Source organism: Hydractinia symbiolongicarpus, chromosome 15 (assembly GCF_029227915.1).
Source record: "Hydractinia symbiolongicarpus strain clone_291-10 chromosome 15, HSymV2.1, whole genome shotgun sequence".
Lineage (NCBI taxonomy): Eukaryota > Metazoa > Cnidaria > Hydrozoa > Anthoathecata > Hydractiniidae > Hydractinia > Hydractinia symbiolongicarpus.
Genome location: NC_079889.1, coordinates 3,355,905 through 3,377,617, shown reverse-complemented (window position 1 = coordinate 3,377,617; position 21,713 = coordinate 3,355,905). Strand labels below are relative to the sequence as shown.

At 34.2% G+C, this 21,713-nt stretch overlaps 4 protein-coding genes across 5 annotated transcripts; 1 reads left to right on the top strand and 3 right to left on the bottom strand.

The window, feature by feature from the left end:
* Positions 1-5,395, top strand: LOC130629236 (lens fiber membrane intrinsic protein-like). The gene is made up of 3 exons (XM_057442374.1): positions 1-1,591; positions 2,286-2,423; positions 4,816-5,395. Exons 1-3 carry the CDS (start codon positions 1,321-1,323, stop codon positions 4,974-4,976), a joined length of 570 nt encoding a protein of 189 aa, XP_057298357.1. The 5' UTR covers positions 1-1,320; the 3' UTR covers positions 4,977-5,395.
* On the bottom strand, positions 2,453-4,227 carry LOC130629237 (uncharacterized). The gene is made up of 4 exons (XM_057442375.1): positions 3,509-4,227; positions 3,383-3,427; positions 3,218-3,292; positions 2,453-3,092 (listed from the first exon to the last, which is right to left on the bottom strand). The coding sequence occupies exons 1-4, from the start codon at positions 3,603-3,605 to the stop codon at positions 2,998-3,000; spliced, it is 312 nt and encodes a 103-aa protein (XP_057298358.1). The 5' UTR covers positions 3,606-4,227; the 3' UTR covers positions 2,453-2,997.
* A 1,291-nt stretch (positions 5,396-6,686) lies between the features above and the next one.
* On the bottom strand, positions 6,687-11,109 carry LOC130628884 (uncharacterized). Its single transcript, XM_057441925.1, has 2 exons — positions 10,538-11,109; positions 6,687-7,953 (listed from the first exon to the last, which is right to left on the bottom strand). Exon 2 carries the CDS (start codon positions 7,931-7,933, stop codon positions 7,448-7,450), a length of 486 nt encoding a protein of 161 aa, XP_057297908.1. The 5' UTR covers positions 7,934-7,953; positions 10,538-11,109; the 3' UTR covers positions 6,687-7,447.
* Positions 11,110-15,410: 4,301 nt separating this feature from the next.
* On the bottom strand, positions 15,411-21,509 carry LOC130629031 (uncharacterized). 2 transcript variants are annotated; one of them, XM_057442126.1, is made up of 2 exons: positions 21,086-21,509; positions 15,411-16,943 (listed from the first exon to the last, which is right to left on the bottom strand). In XM_057442126.1, the coding sequence occupies exon 2, from the start codon at positions 16,926-16,928 to the stop codon at positions 15,942-15,944; it is 987 nt and encodes a 328-aa protein (XP_057298109.1). In that variant the 5' UTR covers positions 16,929-16,943; positions 21,086-21,509; the 3' UTR covers positions 15,411-15,941. The 2 variants fall into 2 exon arrangements, with proteins under 2 accessions (XP_057298109.1, XP_057298108.1); XM_057442125.1 differs by lacking the exon at positions 21,086-21,509 and adding an exon at positions 18,884-19,017.
* Between the last annotated feature and the right edge of the window lie 204 nt (positions 21,510-21,713).

Below are 21,713 nucleotides of genomic sequence, written 5' to 3'. Positions count from 1 at the left end.
CACTTGCTCTTAATTTAAGTCAAATTGATCATTGGCTACCAATTTTGTCGGCAATAAAACCCGTTGTCCAGAGAAGACTAATAAATGAACCTATAGGACTTGCATTCCTATCTTTATTTACACAAAAAAATAAAAAAAGCACTGAATAATAATGTCTTCCTTCTGCTTTAACAGATACAGATACAGTTAGATCATCGCAATAAACAATGGTTAAGTAACATTCTTACAAAAATATTTTCCCCAGATTGAGATTTTAATGATGTTAAAATGGCCACAGCTTAACTACGGACTCAGGACGGAGCACCTTAATTGCTGCATGCTAAACAGGCAACCAAAAAAGCAAGAAATAACGATGCAGGAAATGTGTACGACGGGTGAAAATCCGAGGATTTTTCACGGGCTAACGACTAGTCTCATATTATATGACCAACTAAAAGCAAATAGCGGAATTAAACCTCGCCTGAAGCGAAACAATGTTTTATATACAGTGTATTAATAATCAGAACATTGCATTGAAGTATTATTACTGATTCAGGGAAGTATGAACGTTCAAATTCTTATTTAGGAAAGTAGAATGCTAATTTCATATTATAATGCATTATTAACGTGACTTGTACAATATCAAAGTTAAATTCAATTTCGCTGATAGTAATAGAAACTTGGTAATATCCCGAGGCAGAAATGGATGTGTGTAAAATTGCGTATATCATTTGTGGTTGACAGTAATCAAATGGAGATATTTTTCTAAAATATCCATTCATTATTACATTAGTTATATGGATAATATTGTAGTTAAAGCAAAGAATGAAAAGTTAATGCAACCAATTTTGCTGTTTAAGGTTTTGTTATTTAAAAACATCTGCTATTTTAAATTTAAGTGGAGCTACTTTGCGGATGGCTAAAATACAGCCTGGCATTCACCAGAATTGCAAGCTGCACACGAACCCCCCACACTACGTACAGTACATGTTATAGGAACAAGCCAATATTCTTATTGTTATCATGTTTAACCTGAACTTTTTGTTTTTTATCTCTCGAGATTTTTTTTTTCTATTTTATCTCATCAATTGAATACTTGACAGATATTATTCATCCTCGTTTTTTTAAAGTAAAGTAAAAGTCAAGCCGTGTTTTCGTTCCAATGTTATTCTCACTTTCCAGTCTTTACCAGCCTTCCTTTCGTATCAAGCTGTTCTTTCAAAAAGTAGCATAAATTACGCCGTTGCCGTATTCTTATTTCCATCAAACGGGAGACTGTATCTATATACATTTTAGGCTTGACATTGGCGAGGTAGGGTGACATGAACTAAAAAGAAATCTATGTTGCCACACCTTCTAATTCCTGCCTATTTCTTATTCTTAACAGAGCACAACACAATGGGAATTCGCATAAGACTTACCGCATTCCTAAATGCAAATCTTGGGATTATACTTCTAATTATTGGAGTTGCCACAAATCATTGGGCTGGACGTGAAAGTAAAAAAATCAACATTTATGAGGGATTATGGACCAAATGCACCCACCATAAACATGATGAGAACAAAGATGTCTGGTGCAGAGGGGTAGACACTACCTTTGGCCACTCGGAAAGTATGTGTGTTTGTTTGCTATTTTTCTTTGATTTGTAAAATTTACCTATTTAGACAAAGCATTTATAGATTAAAAATAGGATATTAATAACTTCAATAAGAACATAATGTTATAAATCCTCCTCCTGTGAAATCGTATGTGAAAAAATATAATTAAATATTAAAGTCAATAAAATGTAAGGGAGCGTAAAATAGGAACAGCAATGGAAAGGTGGAATGTGCGCAATAAATATATGCTTAACAAATAAAAGAAAGGTCCGATGAAAACGCTGGTAGATGAACAAACTCAGTAAAATGCGGCAAACACAGTTCATGATATTTATATCAAGATATTATATCAACACACTCGCACCCTAACACTGGCATGTAAGTTTTAGACTTGACACCTCTACACTTTTCTGCGTACTAATATTTTAAACCAACTTAAAGCTTGAGACAAACTGCTCAGCAAACAAGTAAATTTAGAGCAATGCTATTCATGCGTTTAGCAGGTAATAAAATAACTAAAAGAATATGTTGGTAGATGTATGGTTTTGATTTTGGGTATTTCTTAGCTGTATAGACAGATATACATATAAATTTTCCTCAAATTGCAGATAAAATTGTAAGAACTAACCAGAAAAAAAAAGAAAATATATCTGGAATTTTTTTCATAATGCCGATATTTACAAATTTTAGTCATTTTTTTATCTTAGCTCAATTCTTGGCGATTGTAATCTTCCTGTTCATGGCTTGTTTCCTACACATTGTCAGCTTCGTCATCGCACTCATTCTGTTCTTTAAAGACGGATCAGTGTTAGAAAAAGTACTAGCTGGAATTCAGCTATTCATACGTAAGTTGAGATGAAGAAAAAAATATTATAAAATGCAAATGCGAATATGCTATTACAAACGCTTTTATGGAAACAGTTTCTATCTGAATTAACGGAAAGGCAGTCATTGCCCCATTTTTTTTTAATTTTTTTTTTGGACGCACGCACCGTGGGCTTGGCCAGATGCGCTTTAGGGGCCTTAAACAAATGCGTGCGTAGCGCGTAGTAAGAAAAACAGAAAAAAAAGGAATTGGAACATTTTACAATAAAGTTAATTTTTTCTTCTTATAATAATAAGACGAATCTCTCTTTTCACCGCACTCCCATAGGTTTAGATATAAAAACAACAAAGGTGTTATCTTGTGTTTTAAAAAGTTCAACTAGATAGTTGGTAGATCACTTTATTTTATTTTGATTTATTTCCAGTTAAGCAACAAAATGATGATGATCTAAAAAACATTTAAAAAAATTAAAAATAGTGTAAGGTCCCTAGAAATAACTAGAAATAACAGATAAATGTCATCAGCAACGGAAGTTGACTGATAAATCGGCTTGTTCCGCCGTAAACGAAGCGCATTTATCTTTATCGTATTTTTTACTTACCCGATCTTTCATCATGGGTAATTATAACTTCATCTTGAAGTGCTTGAAGCTTCTTTTCTCTTCTGCGCTTGTATCTTTTAGTTTGCTCTAAAATAATAAAAACGTGCCTTGCCTAAAAACTCAGAATTTTTTACTTATTTTCTCGCAAGGACGCTACTTTCTAGACGTATTACAAATACGAAAGGTAGTTGGGAAGTGCATACATAACTTACTAGAAACTTCTTTTTCAACATCTGAAAATATTTTATTTAGCTCTGTGTTGCATTCATCTTCCGAAGAACTGTCAACTAAAAAAAAGTGTATAATACTGTATATTGGAAACAGTTTGGCGATTACTTTTTAACATTGAGGATACTTTACTCATCTTACTCACTTACCGATTATTGAGTACTTTGCTTTGTTTATATTTTGCTTCAAGCAACCTTGTGAAAAATATTTTTAAAAGACTAAAACATTTTGTGACAGTGTCTATGAAGTAAAAAATTACATTTTAGAGACCTTACCTAATTCTTCCCTAGTTTCCCTTATAATGGCTTTGTATAAAAGCTTCTCCCCGATAACGTTCGAACTTGATTCTTCTACAAACAAGAAAACACTCATTGAAAAAAAGGTAAAACATTTGGCGAGACAACTTTCATAAAGAAAATACAGTTTTTCTCACCTGTTTTTTCTGTTTCCATAACTAATTCTTCCACAAACTATCTACAACAAATAGTTTAGCCGAGAACAAGCACCCAGCACAAAGTAAATAAACGTTTTATATATAATTTTTAATATTTCAAAAAATGGACTAGCTTCAAATATGTACTAACTCAATTTCCTTGATGATATGATTTTCCCGCGCGCACGTGGGGTTTGTTTTGATGTTTAAGCCTATGACTTTGGACCCTTGATTCCATATTTGGTGTTCTGATATTAAACTTACAACGGAGTGTAACGATATCTTTATCTGAGAGGTTATTTAAAAAATGGGGCAATGACTGCCTTTCCGTTAATTCGTTTCCTCAGAGATTCCCCTTTATGAATTTAACCGTTCCGTACAACGGATCATGAGCCAAGAGACCCTGGGGACAAGGACAATAATGCATATTTTTTGAGGCAAATAGGCCGGCAATAACACAGTTAGAGAACTTTTAGTATGGAATGTTCTTTAATCTACAGTTAAATCGGGATTAGCCCTCTATTTTTTTAATAGACAGGATAAATTGAACAATCTATGGATCTTGAGCATTTAATTTCTCATTTTTTACGAATTTGCTTTTCCTTTACAAACTTTAATTCCGCATCGCGTACATTTTCAAGCTTCTATATTGCGTTACCTTATCATCGACTCGTTTACAATTTTTCTGTAAATGCAGCATTAAAATTATTCCAGACAAGATGCAAGCGAAAAACAATCTCTTTTTCTGTAATTTTAATAAAACTGTGCGCACTCGGAATTTTTTATACCAAATTTTAAAAGATTTCTTTAAAGTATTTCGGAATCGTAGGATCGTGCCATTGTTAATTTAATTTTTGTTTTCATGGTGTTTGAGAAAAAAACGAAAAAAAAACATAACGCTATAGACGTTGTGGCATGCTTTTTTTTATTTATCCATATGTTAAAAATTTCCGCTATTTATTATCTGTTTACCTAGATGAAAAGTAAATGAAGAATGAAAACATACCAGGCGTTTATATAAATCTTAGTTTTTTACAGATTGTATAAACAATTTAGATAAAATTTAATTTTTTTCGCTCCATGGACTGTTTCGTGTAAACTAGGCCTTATTAATCGACTCCGTAGCTATTATATTTCATTTTATTTTAGTACTGTTCACTATTACTGGATTGGCTATCTATGCAACTCAGTATGATAATAATTATTACACCCTAAAATGGAGTTACGCCCTTGGCTGGGGCGCAACGTTGTGCATGTTTGCAGCACTTGTGTTTACAATTATCGACATTGACAGAAAAAGAAGAACATAATTTATTTTAAAAAAATATTTCTTATAATCCTTAAGAAAACTTTAACATATATTCCGAATAAAGTTATTCGCATTATGAATCCTTCCGCTTTTATCCTATTTCCTTTATTTTTGTATTTATTAAATAAACAGGACCCCAGAAAGAGTTCCTACAATGACACTTGGAATTACCTAATAAAGAAGAGATCTTATTGTTGTTAGAACAAGAACGTCAAAAATATAATTGATTTGTGAGCTTTGAAATTCCGGTTGGAAAAGGTATAACTAAGCTGTTACATAATCGAAATATGCTGATGCTTTAAGGAATGGATGAAAAAAAAGGTGAATCAAGACTGAAAGGTGAAGCCGCCAATTAAAGTTGAAATTTATAGCCCCCGTTCCTTTGAAAATGTTAGAATATATATAAGAATGTATTCTGTGTTATTTTTATTATTTTTGCCAGTCTTTAGGGATCTACAATCCCGTGAGTTATTTGTTTCAAACATTCTTTGGCCATTTGTCAAATGTTGACTGTCAGAATCAAGCACTGGGCTGTCCGTGGATTGCTAAAATTTCAATTTTAGCCCAAGGTCAGGTTAAGAAAACAACTTTTAGAAAAATCTTTTCGCACTCCGCAACATGAAAGAAGACAGGATGCTGACGTCAACAGAATTTTGTACATTCTTAATTCACCAAGCCATGTGAGAACTTCGAAGGTCTGTCCTTCAAATTTAAATCCTTTTCTATTACTTTGCTTTTACAAATTCAGTATAAGACATCAAATTTACAGCGTTTTTAACAATCCATTGAGAAAAAAATCTTTCCCGATAAAAAATACAACTTTGTTACAGCTTTTTGCAAATATGTGTTTTTAAAGGATCATATGGGGGATAAAGATAATTAGCGTTTAAAAGAGAACTGTAATTTATGAACGAAATTTGAAGACTGAATATTTACACGGCCACATGGCCTTTACATGTTAGGTCAGGGGTTGGTGTAATTCGCAGAACACGTATCTAAAACTTTACCGAACAGAATTTAATTTTGGAGCAACAAAAAGCACTGCTTAATAATCAGCACAGCACATTGTTACATGTATGAATTGTATTAGGCTGGCATCATTCATGCCAAGTTTTATGACTCACAACCCATAACAAGGTAAGTTGTGGTGGTAGGCTCCTTGGTAGGGTACTTCCCACGCTCGGCACGCCAACGGCCACTCTGCATGTATAAGATTAATCACAGAATAAGGACAACATGCACCACCTAATGGCACGCAAAAGCGTTTCGACACTCTGGCGTTATGCATTTCATGCTATTTTGTCGACGATCATATTTTTATTTTTCTCACTGCTTTACTGCTCATACAAAATTTTCTTAGTGAGTTTTGTATATTTGTTTTTTGCCATATTTTTGTAGAATGTGGCCGAAAAAATGTAATATGGGAGTATCCAATAATTAACTAAGACCCAAGTTCGTTATCTTTGCCCCCTCGCATCGCAACAAAACTAGTACCACCCACCCCCCACCCCCTTGCTACGTAATATTTCGAATCGTAAGACCTAATCTATTTTTTTCTTATAGAACCACTATAGGAAATGAAGTACTTTCAAGTAACAGGCACACTAGTGCTCTAATATGAGAAAAGGATATAACAGGGCTATTTATTTTGCACACAAGATGTCATTTTGGGTACTTTTGTGTAAATCCAGAGGCAAGAATAAAAATCAAGTTGTAGATCATACACTAAAGTTCTATAAAAGGCTCAGGCAATTACGAGACATGATATATTTTAAAAAACAATTCTCTGTCACCTAACAATAGAGCTCTGCGTTTGATCGAGAAAGGTAGAAATGCATTTAATACGAGTATGGAATGACCATACGTTAACCTTTGGACTCGCTAAATAACCTCTTGACGCAGATGAGAAAATAACCTTCCTACGTAAATCTCTATTTAAAAAACAGCGAACACAACGTAAACAAAGTGCAATGTAACTAGAGACTTGGATCAATGAAGTATGCCGAGTGGAACAAACAAAACCTTAACAGTTTACAACGTCTGGTAAACGTTGTAAACTGTTAAAGCATAACAATGCTAGCTTGGTAGTGTCGTTCTATCAAAACAAAGACAATATTTTAATTTATTCTGAACTTTCTGAACTCGGGATAGGAAGAATGGTTGCAAGCGGTTTAGATTTGTAAAATGACTTGATAGTAACATAAAAAGAATAATAAAATATGATTTAGCAAAAATTATTTGATGAAAAGAAATTCTTTTTTTGTCGGCTTTTATCTGACCACCTGTTAACCGCTACGTCACCATAACAGACTTGGCGTCATAACAAAATCTTTTGTCTAATTTGGAGCTGACTGATGAAATGTCACCAAATTTCTTTCCTCAAAACGGTTATGAGGCAAAAGTTATTACAAAAAAATTGAAAGGGGGCTTTAAAATTCCGACCATTTTAGTATTTAAGGCAATTTGTCATTTTTATGACTTGTCCAACAAGTTTTCATGAACCTTTGATCCAAGCTTCTTGTTCTTTTCTTTCCTCTCCTTCCTCTGTTTCTTCTTTCTTGCTTTTCTTTTCTTTTTCAAATCATCAGTAATATCATCCATATCATCGGTTTTTCCTTGAGTATCTTGATCATCCATTGGATATTCCTGCTCTTCGTCCGTAGTGTCCTTATCCTTATCATTGCCTTTTCTTTTCTTTTTTCGATCATTTTTAACGCGTAGCTTCATATAGTTTTTTAATTTCTCTGAAGTAGAACTTTCGTGGAAATCGTCTATGCTGTCTTTTGATGTATCAACATTATTCGTAGCCGCCAGATCACTTTGTGGCGTTGCAACAGTAGCTATGCTGTCATCGATACCTGCCAAAGCTTTATTATCAGAAGGAGTTGCTTCATTTGTTACCACTTCAGGTGTGAGCGTCAATACGATAAATACTACCCACAATAATGACGTAACCATTTTAGCTTTTCTTTTCTCAACTAAAAAAGAGAGAAAAAATGAGATGTGATGCACTTTATGTTTGCAAGAACAATATTATACCGCACCAAAGCTCGCCAATCCTCCGGAGCTGGAGAGCTGCGAGAAGGAAGCTTCTGTGTGTGCACGTAAGAACACACAGCGTTTAAAATCCGCTGATCGCACTTTCTAATATGCCTTAACTACGAAATAATCAACGTCAGGTTCAACGAACAACCTCAATCCCAGGATCTGTTGTCTCTTTTTGCATATCGGACGGCGAGACGTCAGACCAATCAATAAGCGCAGCGTTAAAAAGAGACAAAAGTCGTGAAACGAGGTTGATCCCACGAAATGCCGAAATATCGGGGAAACAGTCTAGCTGACGTCAGCAAACACTAGCTGAATATTTTGAATTTTAACAAATAGCATAAGATCTAGAAAAAAATTAAGAATATGATATAAACACATTTGGCTCCGCATCATTTAGAATTTTTTTTATTTTTCATCTTGGCCAAGTCGTGCAGTGCAGTACACGATCTCGTAAAATATCAGTCAAGCAGAGCCGAACCTTGCGCTGGAGCACACTTATGGCTTCTTAGTTGTTATTCTTTAAGAACATATTTCGGCATATCCCTTTTTCAATTTAGTGTTTTGCTGAAGCCTCTCGCTGACAGATCATCGTATACACAGATATTGATTGAACTAGCAGTACCTCACAATATCTGTCTGCAAGCCTATTTTAAAACAGGGTGGTTTGTAGTCGCACCATCACCGTTATTATCGCACCTTTAATCATAGTAATAACCCCCGTCCAAGTAAATTCCATTACTTCGTGTTAACAGGCGGGAAAGGATTCACGAAATAGCAATGTGAGAAATATGTACAACGGGTGAGAACACATGGAATTTTCCACAGGATATCGACCGTGAAGATTCTTGTGTAAATGTCAAGTACCGTCTAATGATAGAAATCAAATAATAACTAGGTGTTTAGCGTGCTGAAGAATCCACGGGTCCATCGGTCCTCGGGTTTTCTCTAGTCGTACATATTCACCGCAATGATATTTCGTGCATTTTCGTCCGCCTGTTAGATTGAGTAATTAATTTACAACGCAGGGGTTTGAAATTTAGGTGCCAGGCAACTATTTTGAATATGTAAAAACGGCCTGTGGAAATTCCAACTGCCATTTACTGGCCGCAGCAATGTTGATAAAATATATTGCATTTGTTATTCGAAGCTTGCATATTTCGTGCGTGGTTATCATGACCGACGTTTCAGACAAATACGGCTATTATTATTACAAAAAATAGAATAAACAAATTTTGTTGTTAAGACCAGTAAAAGCTTGTTTCATATAAATCTATGGTAAATGTGTTTATTCGTAACAACTCCTCTCAGGTCATAGGTTTCCCATCTTAAGGTTAAAAATGAAAATAAGTTCTCGGTCAAATGTTAATTTCCCTTCTTCCTAACATGTAAAAATGCTTACTTTTTGTCTCTTTACGTTAGCGTTACGGTTCTCATGTTGAAGAAACGATGTATATGCGTTAAAAATGTTACTACATAGGTTTTATCAACGTTTAACACTGTGACCTAGTAGTAACGTCATAATCAGAACGTCTTTTAAACGTCATTTTTAAAACGACTTTAAACGTCATTTTTAAAACGACTTTAGCTAAACGTCATTTTTAAAACGTCTTTTAAACGTCACTTTTAAAACGACTTTAAACGTCATTTTTAAAACGTCTTTAGCTAAACGTCATTTTTAAAACGTCTTTAAACGTCATTTTTAAAACGACTTTAAACGTCATTTTGACTTTAAACGTCATTTTTAAAACGTCTTTTAAACGTCATTTTTAAAACGACTTTAAACGTCATTTTTAAAACGTCTTTAAACGTCATTTTTAAAACGTCTTAAAACGTCATTTTTAAAACGTCTTTAGCTAAACGTCAATTTTAAAACGTCTTTAAACGTCATTTTTAAAACGTCTGTAAACGTCATTTTTAAAACGACTTTAAACGTCATATTTAAAACGTCTTTTAAACGTCATTTTTAAAACGACTTTAAACGTCATTTTTAAAACGTCTTTAAACGTCATTTTTAAAACGTCTTTAAACGTCATTTTTAAAACGTCTTTAAACGTCATTTTTAAACGTCTTTAGCTAAACGTTATTTTTAGAACGTCGTTTAAACGCTCCACTCTAAGGTCACGTTTTTGAGCGCATATAAAAACGTCACGTTTAGAAAGTTTTAAAATGTTCAAGGAAAACGTTAAAAAAGCTATTTTAGATCCGTTAAAACATTACGAGTTATTACTTAAACGTCATTTTAATTTCGAAAGGGAAACGCCGCCTAAAACATTTTCTAATAACTTTGTACGGAACGTTGCAACCAAAAAATACATAAATATAAAAATTATAATAACATTACGTGACCACTGGTAGGGGAGGAGAGAAGGACATCTTACCCTACCCCCATCCCCCCTCCCTTACACCCCCGCTACCCCCAGAAACACTAAGCCCAAAGTAAAAAAAAATAAATAAAATGTAATAATGTTTGGAGTGTTCAAACTTTACTGAAAATATTTAAAAAGGTGTACTCACGTCTTTTCAATATATTTTCCAGCTCCTCTTCAAAATTGTCTTTTACGTTCTGGACACTATTTCTTCAAGATGTTATTACTTTCCACATAAGACTGTGTTTTCATTAGACGATAAGTTAGCATAGGTAAAATATTCACATTTTCACAATAAACACATTTTCTGAATTACATACTGTGAAAGTGTTAGGCCTATTAAGCACAGTTACAGCTCAAGCCTAAACGCTCGTTATTTTATTTTTCGTGTGCGTATAAAACTCTTACACCTGAATGAGCAAATTCTACAGCTGGGCATGGGATATTTTCAGCGGGGTAGACTGCCTCGGGAATGCAACAAAGGATACTGAAAATCAAACGCATGCAACAATCGATTGAATAATTCCGTGCATGAATTTCCAACTTTAATTTGCAGCACTACTTCGGCATGATTTTGTTAGCAAAGTTGTTTCGGTTTTATTATTTTCAAGACGAAAGGCGCGTAAATATTTTCCTAGAAAAATGGAAGATCAACAATTAACGTTGGATAAATTCGCGAAAATATTTGCCTGTACGATTTGATAAAACACTATTCGCCTCCCCTCTTGACTCTGTTAGCCCATATTATGAAACAAACTATCTATAGAGCACATAAGACCAAGTTCGACCCCAGATCCTTTTACCCAAAAAGGGCAGCACTGTAAGGATAAAATACACGGTAAGTTTAAACGGACCGTTTAGTTGTAAGAAAAAACTTATAAGTTACGTTGCAGGTAATAATCTGTCTACACGTTAAGATAAAAAACTTGTAACAATGAGTACCAAAGAAAAAAAACACGCAAATCTTCCGTTGCGGGTATTGTTATAGCAGCAGCAGGGTAAACGGTGAAAGAAAAAAAGCGGTTATGATTAGAAATTGAAAAAATTTGCTGAAATCTTTAGTTTAAACAATAGCTAATTAAAGGGGTTGCGGAACGACTGTTGCTTTTCGACTTTAATGACTTACACGAAAGTCGAGCTAGAGGCGGCGAAAAAACAAAAAATGGCTATTTTTCCGGCATGTATGTAATTTACAGACTCGAACATTATAGAATTTTTATCTTCTCCAGCCTTGGTCATGTTTGCATCCAGAATGAGTCTTGCTGAAATATTTCTTTGTAATATAGTTTTCTGAAAAAAATATTGAACCAGCGGGCAAAGTGCGCTGGTCTGTTTGCCGGATTTTTAATATGTGCGCGGGATGTACGAAATGTGAGCATTTAAACAGTTCGTAGCCCCTTTTTAATCATTCAATTAATTTCAATGGAAAAAACTTAGCAAAAGTTAAGCATGTCCAACTTTTAAAAAACTTTTAAAACGAAAAAAGTTGTACATCTTCTCTGTTTACACGGTAAGTTTTTTTATCTTACATTTAAACGGTCCGTTTAAACTAAACCGTGTATTTTAGCCTTTAGAGAAGCAAATGGTACTGGGGATGAGGTTGAGATCAGACTTAATTACAATACTATTATTTTTTATTACAAATTAATTTCACTTTAAGTTTTTATGTCCCTTATAAACGCCTTAAATACAGTATCGATTGAGAAACGAAACGAAACGAAGCAAAAAGGAAAACAAATGAAATCTATATTATAATACTCGTATACGTCTGTCTGTCTGTCTGTCTGTCACGCAAAATGGTAGCTTAGCTGCGCAAAAGCGAGAAGCACGCAATGCAGTATAAAAAGGAAGGGCGAACCCGTGGATTTTCCACGGGCTAACGACTAGTATTTATCAATTTCTTTACCCGCGTAATTTAATTTTGAATAATGTTGCCAAGTTTTCGCGCAATTTTTTTCCTTAATATAAATGCTAGCAAGGGTGTGACCATCTCTAAAATAACATTGTTATGGGACAAAGGCAAAATGCAGAACGATGTTATTCTTTTCATTCCGTGTTGAGAATACCCTACCTCAGCTTGTCATTTAAATGAGTGCTAGACAGAAGTAGGAACATAACATGAGGCAGGATAAAACTAACATAGCATTCCTTTGTTATAAATCACATTAAAAGGAAATCAATAATGTTTTCTAGTGTCATTAAAGTTTAAATCTCTTAGTCTCAATGAACTATAAAAATGTAGCGAAGTGGTTAGGGGCGGCTAAATATAATCGACATTGTAGGACACAAATCATAATTATTGAAGACGTAGCATGAATGTAAGGCAAAATCTATAATAATACCCGCATACGTCTGTCTGTCTGTCTGTTACGCAAAATGTTAACCGCAGTAGCGCGACACGAAATGCAGTAAATAAAACACGGGTCACCAACTGGTAATTGATAAAAATGGAAATAAGTATATCTTTGACTACATTACCTTTTGGGGAACTTTTTTTCTAATTCGGAATGCCTTCAATAGCCACACTTAAGAACTTTAGTATAGGTCGGATGCACCTTACGGCAAAGTATACATCTTGGTTGGTATCTAAACCATGTAATCAATTAATTCATGTGAAAAATTCATGATTAATACAATGGAAAAATATGGTAATTGCGTAACGACTGCAGAGGAAGCACACTGCGTAATAAACTTCTGAAATGGCTTGGAAAATGCATAGCTACAAGCAGCGGTTTTATTTTAAAACTTAGCCATTCGTTTTAATTTGAACCTTTTCTCAAAGTGTTAGTGAACGGGGTAAAACTTACTACCGTAGCAGTAACAAACAAAATAAAGAAGTTACTTGGCTGGATAATGCAAGTTAAATACTTTGTGTTAAAACAAAAATTCTGATGCGAGCACCACCTCTCTCGTATCTCTTTTTCTGTCACACGATATAAACTTTAAAAAAATAACATCTTAGTATTTTACATTTCCCAAGGGAAGATTTACTTTTGTTTTCAAAAGGCTTAAGAAAGGCTGGTTTCCATTGTGAGTGGGTTTACACCGATAAAAGTGAAGTTAAATGTTGTTGGTTGTTATATTGTAGAAGAACTACTTTGTTCATCACTAACATACTGCCTGGCAGTAAGCGGGATTCGATCCGCGGTCCCCAGAACTGGGAGCCGCAGACGAACCCACTACACTGGTTGTTGTTGGAATGCAGACTAAAATTGCTCTCCAAATTTCCTAAAATCAGTTCCTTAACCAAGCAACGGGGAAAATCACCAAATACATGGGAAATTTTGTGATAAGATTAATGTCTTTGATAATGATAAGTCTTGCAGCCAAGTAGCTACATCTCTTTCCCAAACTTTTACTCTATTAGCATTTTTTTCATCAAAATTTATTCGTTTAAAATGTAAGTGTTGGTTTGCCAAAACTTACAAAAGTTTCACTGGAAGCGCACTGTAATTTTTTATAAGTAACCAGTTGCAGAGTCTAGGCGTTAAACTTAGCCAAAACGTATATAGCTTGCTTAGCAACCCAGCAGACTCACAGTCACATCCTTGCAACACTTACTTAGCAACCTCACTTAGTAACCTTTTCGTCGTTGGACTGTAAAAACATTTTCCCTGTGGCAACATAATAACGCTGTCGCGTGCCTCAGAGATATTTTAACTTGAATAAGTTTACTACTGTCACATCAAATTAAATCAGTTAAAAACAAATCAGATGTATTTTTAAATATATATATACAGCAGGTCCTAGAGTTAAAGGTCCAAATCAAAATTTCTTATGTATGCGTCCTATCTCCAAATATAACCTAAACTTTCGAACAGTGATATTCGAAGCCACGCACTTTAAACTACCCGGTTTCAAGTGTACCTTTTCTAGAGCTGAGATCTCAGACCTCTCTGCCATCCGAGTATGAGACGAATCGTCATTCTGGCTTAGATTTAGGTAACTGATCAATCTTTGTTTCACCAATCATTCACCCATAACAGGGCTAAGAAGAATCTCTACCCTTAGCAATCAATAGCAGGATCAAAGAAAAGGGGTTACTTATATATATATACAAAAGTGCGTAAATTATCTTTCATTTATATAATTTCATACATATAAGTTCTTTTTTTTCTTTCGCCGTTGCAAAATTGATTTTTTTTTATGTATTATAGATGACCCAACCTTGCTGCTTGACTGCACAATCGTGGTCACAATATGTTGGGAAAAGAAATCGAATTTCAAACTTCGCCACCACAACTAATTGCGCAGGATATTTGTATATTAGATTCACACATCTTGAAGTTCACTTGTCAATGTTCGGAGCGGACTTAGGATCTTAGGTTATTTGAAGAATTCGAAATCCTTAAAATGTGCCAATTGTTGCTGACGTCAGCAAGGCCATTAATCACAAATTTCGGGGCTCGTGCTCCCCGACGTCAATTATTTCGGTATGCGGGCGTGCTAAAAAATGTGACTAGCAACTTTTGAACGCTGTCTGTCTGGCTTACGTGTGTGAAAAGGTAGCGACTTTGCAACGTGCCAAGCATTGACTGTTGACTGTTTTATCTATAATTGGATAATGAGTAAAAAACTGCCTCCCTGTCAATATTTTTGTCCATGTTAACTACTAATTTGTAAAGCTTCCACTCAAGAGGTGACAAAGGCAACGAAAACAAAAATATAAATGTATCACATCACTTTAAAATCGTTGATATGTAGATGGTTTACCTAGCTGGTTAGCATAAACCAAACGATACGACCTTAAAATGTACGAATATGTCACACCACTACAACCAATACCCTCTTTATAACTATGTTAACTACCAATTTGTAAAACTTCCACTCAAGAGGTGACAAAGGCAAAGAAAACAAAAAATAGGCTCTAAAGGCTTTAATTGTCACCACATTTTTATAGACAATGATTAATCGAAATATGACACTTTCAACTGGTTTCCAAGCTCTTTATAGCTATAAAAGGATGAAAATGGACATATTTCTATTTAAAGTTATAGCAGTTGTATTGCATCAAAATGGAATGAAGAAATAACACTTTCTTTCAAAGATTGCATGTGTACAGACCATAAAATTTAAAAGTATACAGCTTGGAACTGTAATAACACTTCATAACCGAAAAATACAAAAAAATACAAGAAAAATCTAGATAAACGTCTTTACGCCTGGGTAGCGTAATATTACCGGGGTGCCTGGGTGGGAAGAAGATATAACAAGGGATAAAATTAAAATAAATAATTTAAAAGATCCCGTAGTAGTAAAATAACCATAATTTTATTTATTGTAACGAAGAAAAAGTTCAACAAAAATGGCGTCTGCTAACCAAAGTAATCTAGAATAAAACTCTGCTTATGCAAATTTAAAATAAATCCTCTGAAGAAATCCCAAATTACAAACTAAAAATCTCATTCTTATCCACCCTTAACCTAAAAAAGGTTAAAGAAATAACAAATGAGCAAATGAACAAAGCATAAAAATATACTATACATCCAACTTGATTAGTTCTTCACGCTAAATTTAAAGTGAAACAGATTTGCTTTAATTCTTTTAAAAAATTAGTGTCGATGCTTGCTGACTCTTTTAATTTCAATGCAATCATTGCATAGATTTGTCTTGAAATGTTGATTAGGCATTTTACGTTGACATCCAGGACATTTACGACCGCCTGTAGGGAATGGAACAATTTGATCATCATCCACATTAGGAATGATATAGCTTAACAACAGAGGTGTGTTGATAAAAAGTTGGTCAATATGTCCCGCATCTCTCCTTACAGCAGTGTACCGCTCGGACGCTACTTTAATCCTTTCTCTGGTAACACCTTCCAATTTATTAAATCTTTGCAAACCATCTACAATAGCCCATGTCATCACGATATCCAATGCTGCGTATATCTTTAGACCATTACTGATAGGACGATAACGCCAAATGGTTCTTTCTGTGTTCATCAAATTTTGACCGGCTGTCTTGACGGAGGAGAAAAAAATGGATCCAATGTCCAGCTTTTCCAAACAAACATACTTTGACACAGTATCATTCATACCTCTAACCACTGGTAATCGGTGATGCCATGGCCTTCTGGGACTTGGAAACGAAGTTCCTGCTTTACGTCTACACAAATACTCCAAAAGTTGCATGTCCAAAACATTGGTTAGTTTGACCTGATATTCCAACCACAAAGATGTTGAATCTTTACGGCAGTCGAAAACGTATTTAACAATATTCGGACTTTCCAGTATGTCCTTGATACCAAGTTCAAATATCTCTTTGCCAAGTTTCAAAACATCGAAGAGGTAGATCGTGTCTTTTTTTGCTCCGAGCTGCAGTAGCATTAATTTTCCATCCCTCCCAAGACGCACGCCTTCACAATCTAAAGAAAGCTCAGTATGTTTCTTCAATTCTGCCACTGCGTTCTTAATCCCATCAGTTGTGTCGATGAATACAACATCACCATTAAAACTTGCCGTGACTTGATCCAGTTTTTGTAACTCACTTAGCTGCGCCATTTTTTCAGTTGGTCTCAAGGAAAAATCATCAGCCATTGTCTTACAGTGTTACTATGGAAAAAATTAACCTTGATATTAATATGTATAATTTTTTCTTTGAGTAACTTTAGTAAATTGTAGCTGCCTTTGATTTATTATTCAGCCAATCAGCTTTGTTTCGTTAACTAGCCAAATAAAAGGTTAGATTTTGCATCAATTTAGAAAGAATATGACCGAAAATCCATAATAATACTTGAGACTTTTTAAAATTTATTTTAACACTAATGATTTTTTATACAGAGATTATTTTATCTAGGAGTTATTCCAAAAAACTTGCTCGTTGTGTGATGGCATACAGGTTAATAGTTGATAAGTTGCACTTCCTCAAATAAATCAACAAAAACGTTTAAGAGTTTTACAGTTTCCAAACTTTTGCAGAAGATGTAAAGTAACACTAAAAAAATAATGGATATTTGAATTGTCAATCCTTTTCCTTTCTGTTGAAAGCACACATTACATTACAAAAAAAACCCAGAACCAGAATACTCAAAATATAAGATTTCTCGAAAATGTGTTATTTTTTACAGTGCTGAGACTTAAGCAGTTACAACCAACAAAAAATAAATAAATAAAGATAGATGTAATCACTGAGTATCTTTCTTCAATCAAGTTTATCTAATTTCACAACGGATGTTAGCTAAGTATTATTAACACCGCATGTTTAATGTCCTCAATACAATTCCGGGTAAAATTGCATCTGAAAGGCTTCTGCGACCAAATAAGGTAATACCGTAAAATAAACAATTGTTATGTTTACTCTTACTGTATGTTATTAATTTCTAAATAAAAACAAATGTTTATTTATATTTGCAACGAGTCTCAACAGATAATTACAAATTTTTCATAAGAATGTCTCAAGTTACACTGTTGTTAGATAAGTTTGTTTTCTTGAAGGAGAAAGTGAGTCTGAAATTGTCTTCATTGTGTTTTTGACTAAATCATTTTAGCAAATAAAAAAAAATATGTCAAATTGAGCTTTTTATAGGGATGTCTTAATTTTGAATATGGTAGGTAGTGTTTAGTTTGTTGAGGATATTGACACTAAAATTATTCTTATTACATTGTTAACTTAACATTACGTAACAACCTCAAAAGGTTTTTATCAAATTGAGCTTACAGTTATTATGACCCCCCAACTTTTTCAGATAATATTTTAACTCGTAAAGGTTAACTCTATTTTAATGGGAGGGGGGATGGGTTTGGGTCTCGCTTTCAGAAGTTTAACCAGCATTAATTTACAGGAAGAACAAACGCAATAAAGTATATTTAGATAAGAAGAAAGACTTCTTTATAAATCTCTATTTTAAAAAAGTAATAATTTAGTAATGATAAATCTTTCAAGCGTTGGTATGTACTAATTATATTATGTATTATCATTTCTGCTTTAGCCGCATTTTCGTATTTACGTACTTCTGACAGGGTTCTTCATTGCGACACTTCTTTTAAGAATACTTAAATTAGCGATAGTTTTAATGCCATGTAAACTTCGTCGAATATCTTGAGTAAAAAACTTCAAAAACAGGCATGCATCGAAAGTATGGGATCTTCGTCAGCATGGGATCTTCTTGAATATCTTTAACAGTAATTCTCAACCTCGTTCCCAGTGCAATTGTTAGCTTTTTTGATATCTAAGACGGCGCGAAGAGATGGCCCTGGGCCAGGTTAGTCTGCTCTACTATTTGATTGATCTCTTATATGGCCGCAAATCATGAAAACAAAACAGGTTTCTAATTTTATCTAGCCTACGTAAGCTACTAAAAGCGATTAAGGAGACATTCAAGAGTTTGTAATTCCTTGATTTTTTTGATCGTTTCTAATATGTTTATCTCAAAATTAAGTTCAGAATAATCTTAAGACATAGCAATTTTAGCTTCACATCTCTCAAGAGAAAGAAAAAGATCTAATTTCAAGCATTCCAAAACGAACATACTTTGTAATTGTGTCATTCATACCTGAAACAACTGGCAATTTGTGATGCCATGGTTCTGTAGCAATTGGAAACGAAGTACCTGCTTTCTCTCTACACAGATACGCGAAAAGTTGCATATCCAAAACATTAGTTAGTTTTACTTGATATCCCAACCACAAAGATACTGAATCTTGACGACAATCGAAAACGTCTTTAACAATACTTGGACTTTCCAGTATATCTTTAACGCCAAGTTCAAATATCTCTTTGCCAAGTTTCAAAACATCAAAAGAATAAATTGTGTCTTTCTTTGCTCCTAGCTGCAACCATCCTCCCATCTCATCCAACCATCCTCCCATCTCATCAGTTGTGTCGATCAATTCAACATTGCCAGTATAGCCACTGGTTACTTCATTTAAGTTATATAGTAGCTTTTCTGGCATTTTCATTGCATGTAAAGACCTCCTACAAAAGTCGTCTGTCATTTTCCAGGATTGTGGCTATATGATAAGAACAAACAAAATTCATCTTACTCACCAAATATCCCATATAACTTTTTTGTGATAACGTCAAACACGTTGTAAGAATTGAAGCCTTTATCATGCTTAGTAGAAGATCTAAATACATAGTATATATCTTATCGTTGTAGCTTCCTATAATAATTTCGGATTAACGGATCATAAGTTCATTGATGATAAATATTGTTAATTTCGCTCAATTTATACAAGTTTGTATTGTTTTTTGTTATCTGACTGATGCAACAATGGGTTATTATAAAAACATTGATATAATTTGACTGGTTTATAGTTTACTAAAGTGCGTCATATGGACCTACGCTAACCGCTTTAGGAGCCTCGGTCTTTGAGACTAATAGAGGGGCAGATCCAGGATTTTTTTCACCTTAAGCGAATTTTGCGCAGAGCTAAAAAAGGAAAGAAAGTGGTCTTGGTGGTAAGTAACCCTCACTAAGTACGGTCTGATAATTTACCATATTTACAGGTTTGCAAGTTATAGGTGAAAATAATAGCCCAGGTATATTCCGAATATTTCTGGTTAATTTTTAGACTAAAGATTCTTAGGAACTGGATTCAGTAAAAATGTACAAAATTCTTATGCAAAGTTATACAAAGCTGTATAACCAATAGACACGTTTCGTATTTACTTTATGTAAAACATTTTACAGAATGAAAAAGGAAGCCTGTAAGAGAAACACATATGTTCTTCCGTAACGTTCTCAGCAGATTTTTCTCAATCTTCATTCCGCAATCATATATTCCAAATTCAGGAACTTCCACCTACTTACTGCATGTCAGTAGAAAACGATTCCTCTTCCCCCTCTCCGTACACATGTTGAACAGCTCGCCGAAGTTGATCGAACACATCAAACAGACCGGCTACGGAGAAGCAATAACAAGCAATAATTACTACTACTACTCTTCCTGCTTCCGTAAATTTCGACGACTCTGGCGAGATTCTTTTTGATGTCACAAAAAGGGTCATTTGGACCCTTTTAAAACAAAATAATGCCGTATTTGACTGATTTTACGGCAGAAAATAAAGGTATCAAAAGCAAAAAAATCAGCGAAATGCAGCAATGTGTAGTTCAATTACCCTAAAAACCATAGTACTTTGTCAAAGCACATCGAAGGAGAATCAAACCTCAGCCAACACTTCTGAGTGGAGACTAAAGTAATAACCTGAGTACTGGGCGTAAAGGAGCATTATTAAGCGGCTATAATAAAATTTAGCGTTGCTTTTAGATCAATTACTTTTCGATACACATAATTTTCGCATTGACAAATTTGACTTAGATAAGCACCAAAGCGGACGAAGTCTGTAGTAATAGATAATTTTTTGACTTTTCCAGCCGGAGTTTGAACTTTTTCTCAGGACACAAAATTACCTTTTATTATTCATTTAATTTGTCTTTTCATTCCACAAATGTTATCAGTCCACTTGATATACACATAAGAATCAGAGAAAAGTACCAATGCAAAAATGTTTAGAGATCGAAACTCTCTTTCTTGTAATTGAGAAACTCGTCGTCTGCCGTTTTTCTTTATGTATATGGATGACAAAAGGAAACAATATCTCTAAACTAGGTCAAACCATAATTCGAATACTTAACTAACGTTCATGTTGAATTTATGCTAATAGTCGATTTTTATTTAAACCTATTACATTCTGCAGTATTCAGACGCAAACAGTTACGATCGACTAGGAGAAATATATATGATATACTCACCGATTATGTCTCTTGATGCAAGTTTATAACATATTAAATCTTGAGTATATTTTAACCAGTTGTTGGAGTCTATTTACAGAATGCTATTCCCGAAAAATGTGCATGTCTGAAGTTTCATATAAGGTATAAAAATTAAACAACAAATAATTGGTGTTTGTTTTACTTTTAAAAGAAGTTTCGATGTAAGCGAAAGGTATGTGGACGACAACAAATATTTACTTACATTTCTCTTTAATAATAGCCGTATTTTGTCTGTCTGTCCTCGAAACCGCGTCCTGTTACAGAAACACAAAATGCGATATATAAAGGACGAGCGACCCCGTGGATTTTTCCACGGATTAACAGCTAGTATATTATAATACTCGCTGTCACTGTCTCTTTAAAAAAGGGGCCTTTGTAATCAAAAATGTCATTATAATTGCACTTATAATCAATGTAATAACCCCCGTCGAACAAGCTTTTATCACTTCATGTTACCAAGCAGGCAAGTATGCCCTGAATAGCGATGTCGGAATACAGTAACCTTCCCTGCATGTACGACGTTGTTATTACCCAATGACGTCATTAAAATTACATTTTGGTCTGGATCCATTTTTTTTTTTTTAATTTAGTCCACAAGTTTAGCAAG

Bases quoted from the DNA above. Each gene is read 5' to 3' on its own strand.
- LOC130629236 (XM_057442374.1), top strand. From the start codon at position 1,321: ATGTTGCCACACCTTCTAATTCCTGCCTATTTCTTATTCTTAACAGAG. The intron at 1,592-2,285 runs GTATGTGTGTTT...TTTTTATCTTAG, and splicing joins TACCTTTGGCCACTCGGAAA to CTCAATTCTTGGCGATTGTA. The intron at 2,424-4,815 runs GTAAGTTGAGAT...ATTTTATTTTAG, and splicing joins TGGAATTCAGCTATTCATAC to TACTGTTCACTATTACTGGA.
- LOC130629237 (XM_057442375.1), bottom strand. From the start codon at position 3,605: ATGAGTGTTTTCTTGTTTGTAGAAGAATCAAGTTCGAACGTTATCGGG. The intron at 3,428-3,508 runs GTAAGGTCTCTA...ATTTTTCACAAG, and splicing joins GGAAACTAGGGAAGAATTAG to GTTGCTTGAAGCAAAATATA. The intron at 3,093-3,217 runs GTAAGTTATGTA...TTATTATTTTAG, and splicing joins TGTTGAAAAAGAAGTTTCTA to AGCAAACTAAAAGATACAAG.
- LOC130628884 (XM_057441925.1), bottom strand. From the start codon at position 7,933: ATGGTTACGTCATTATTGTGGGTAGTATTTATCGTATTGACGCTCACA.
- LOC130629031 (XM_057442126.1), bottom strand. From the start codon at position 16,928: ATGGCTGATGATTTTTCCTTGAGACCAACTGAAAAAATGGCGCAGCTA.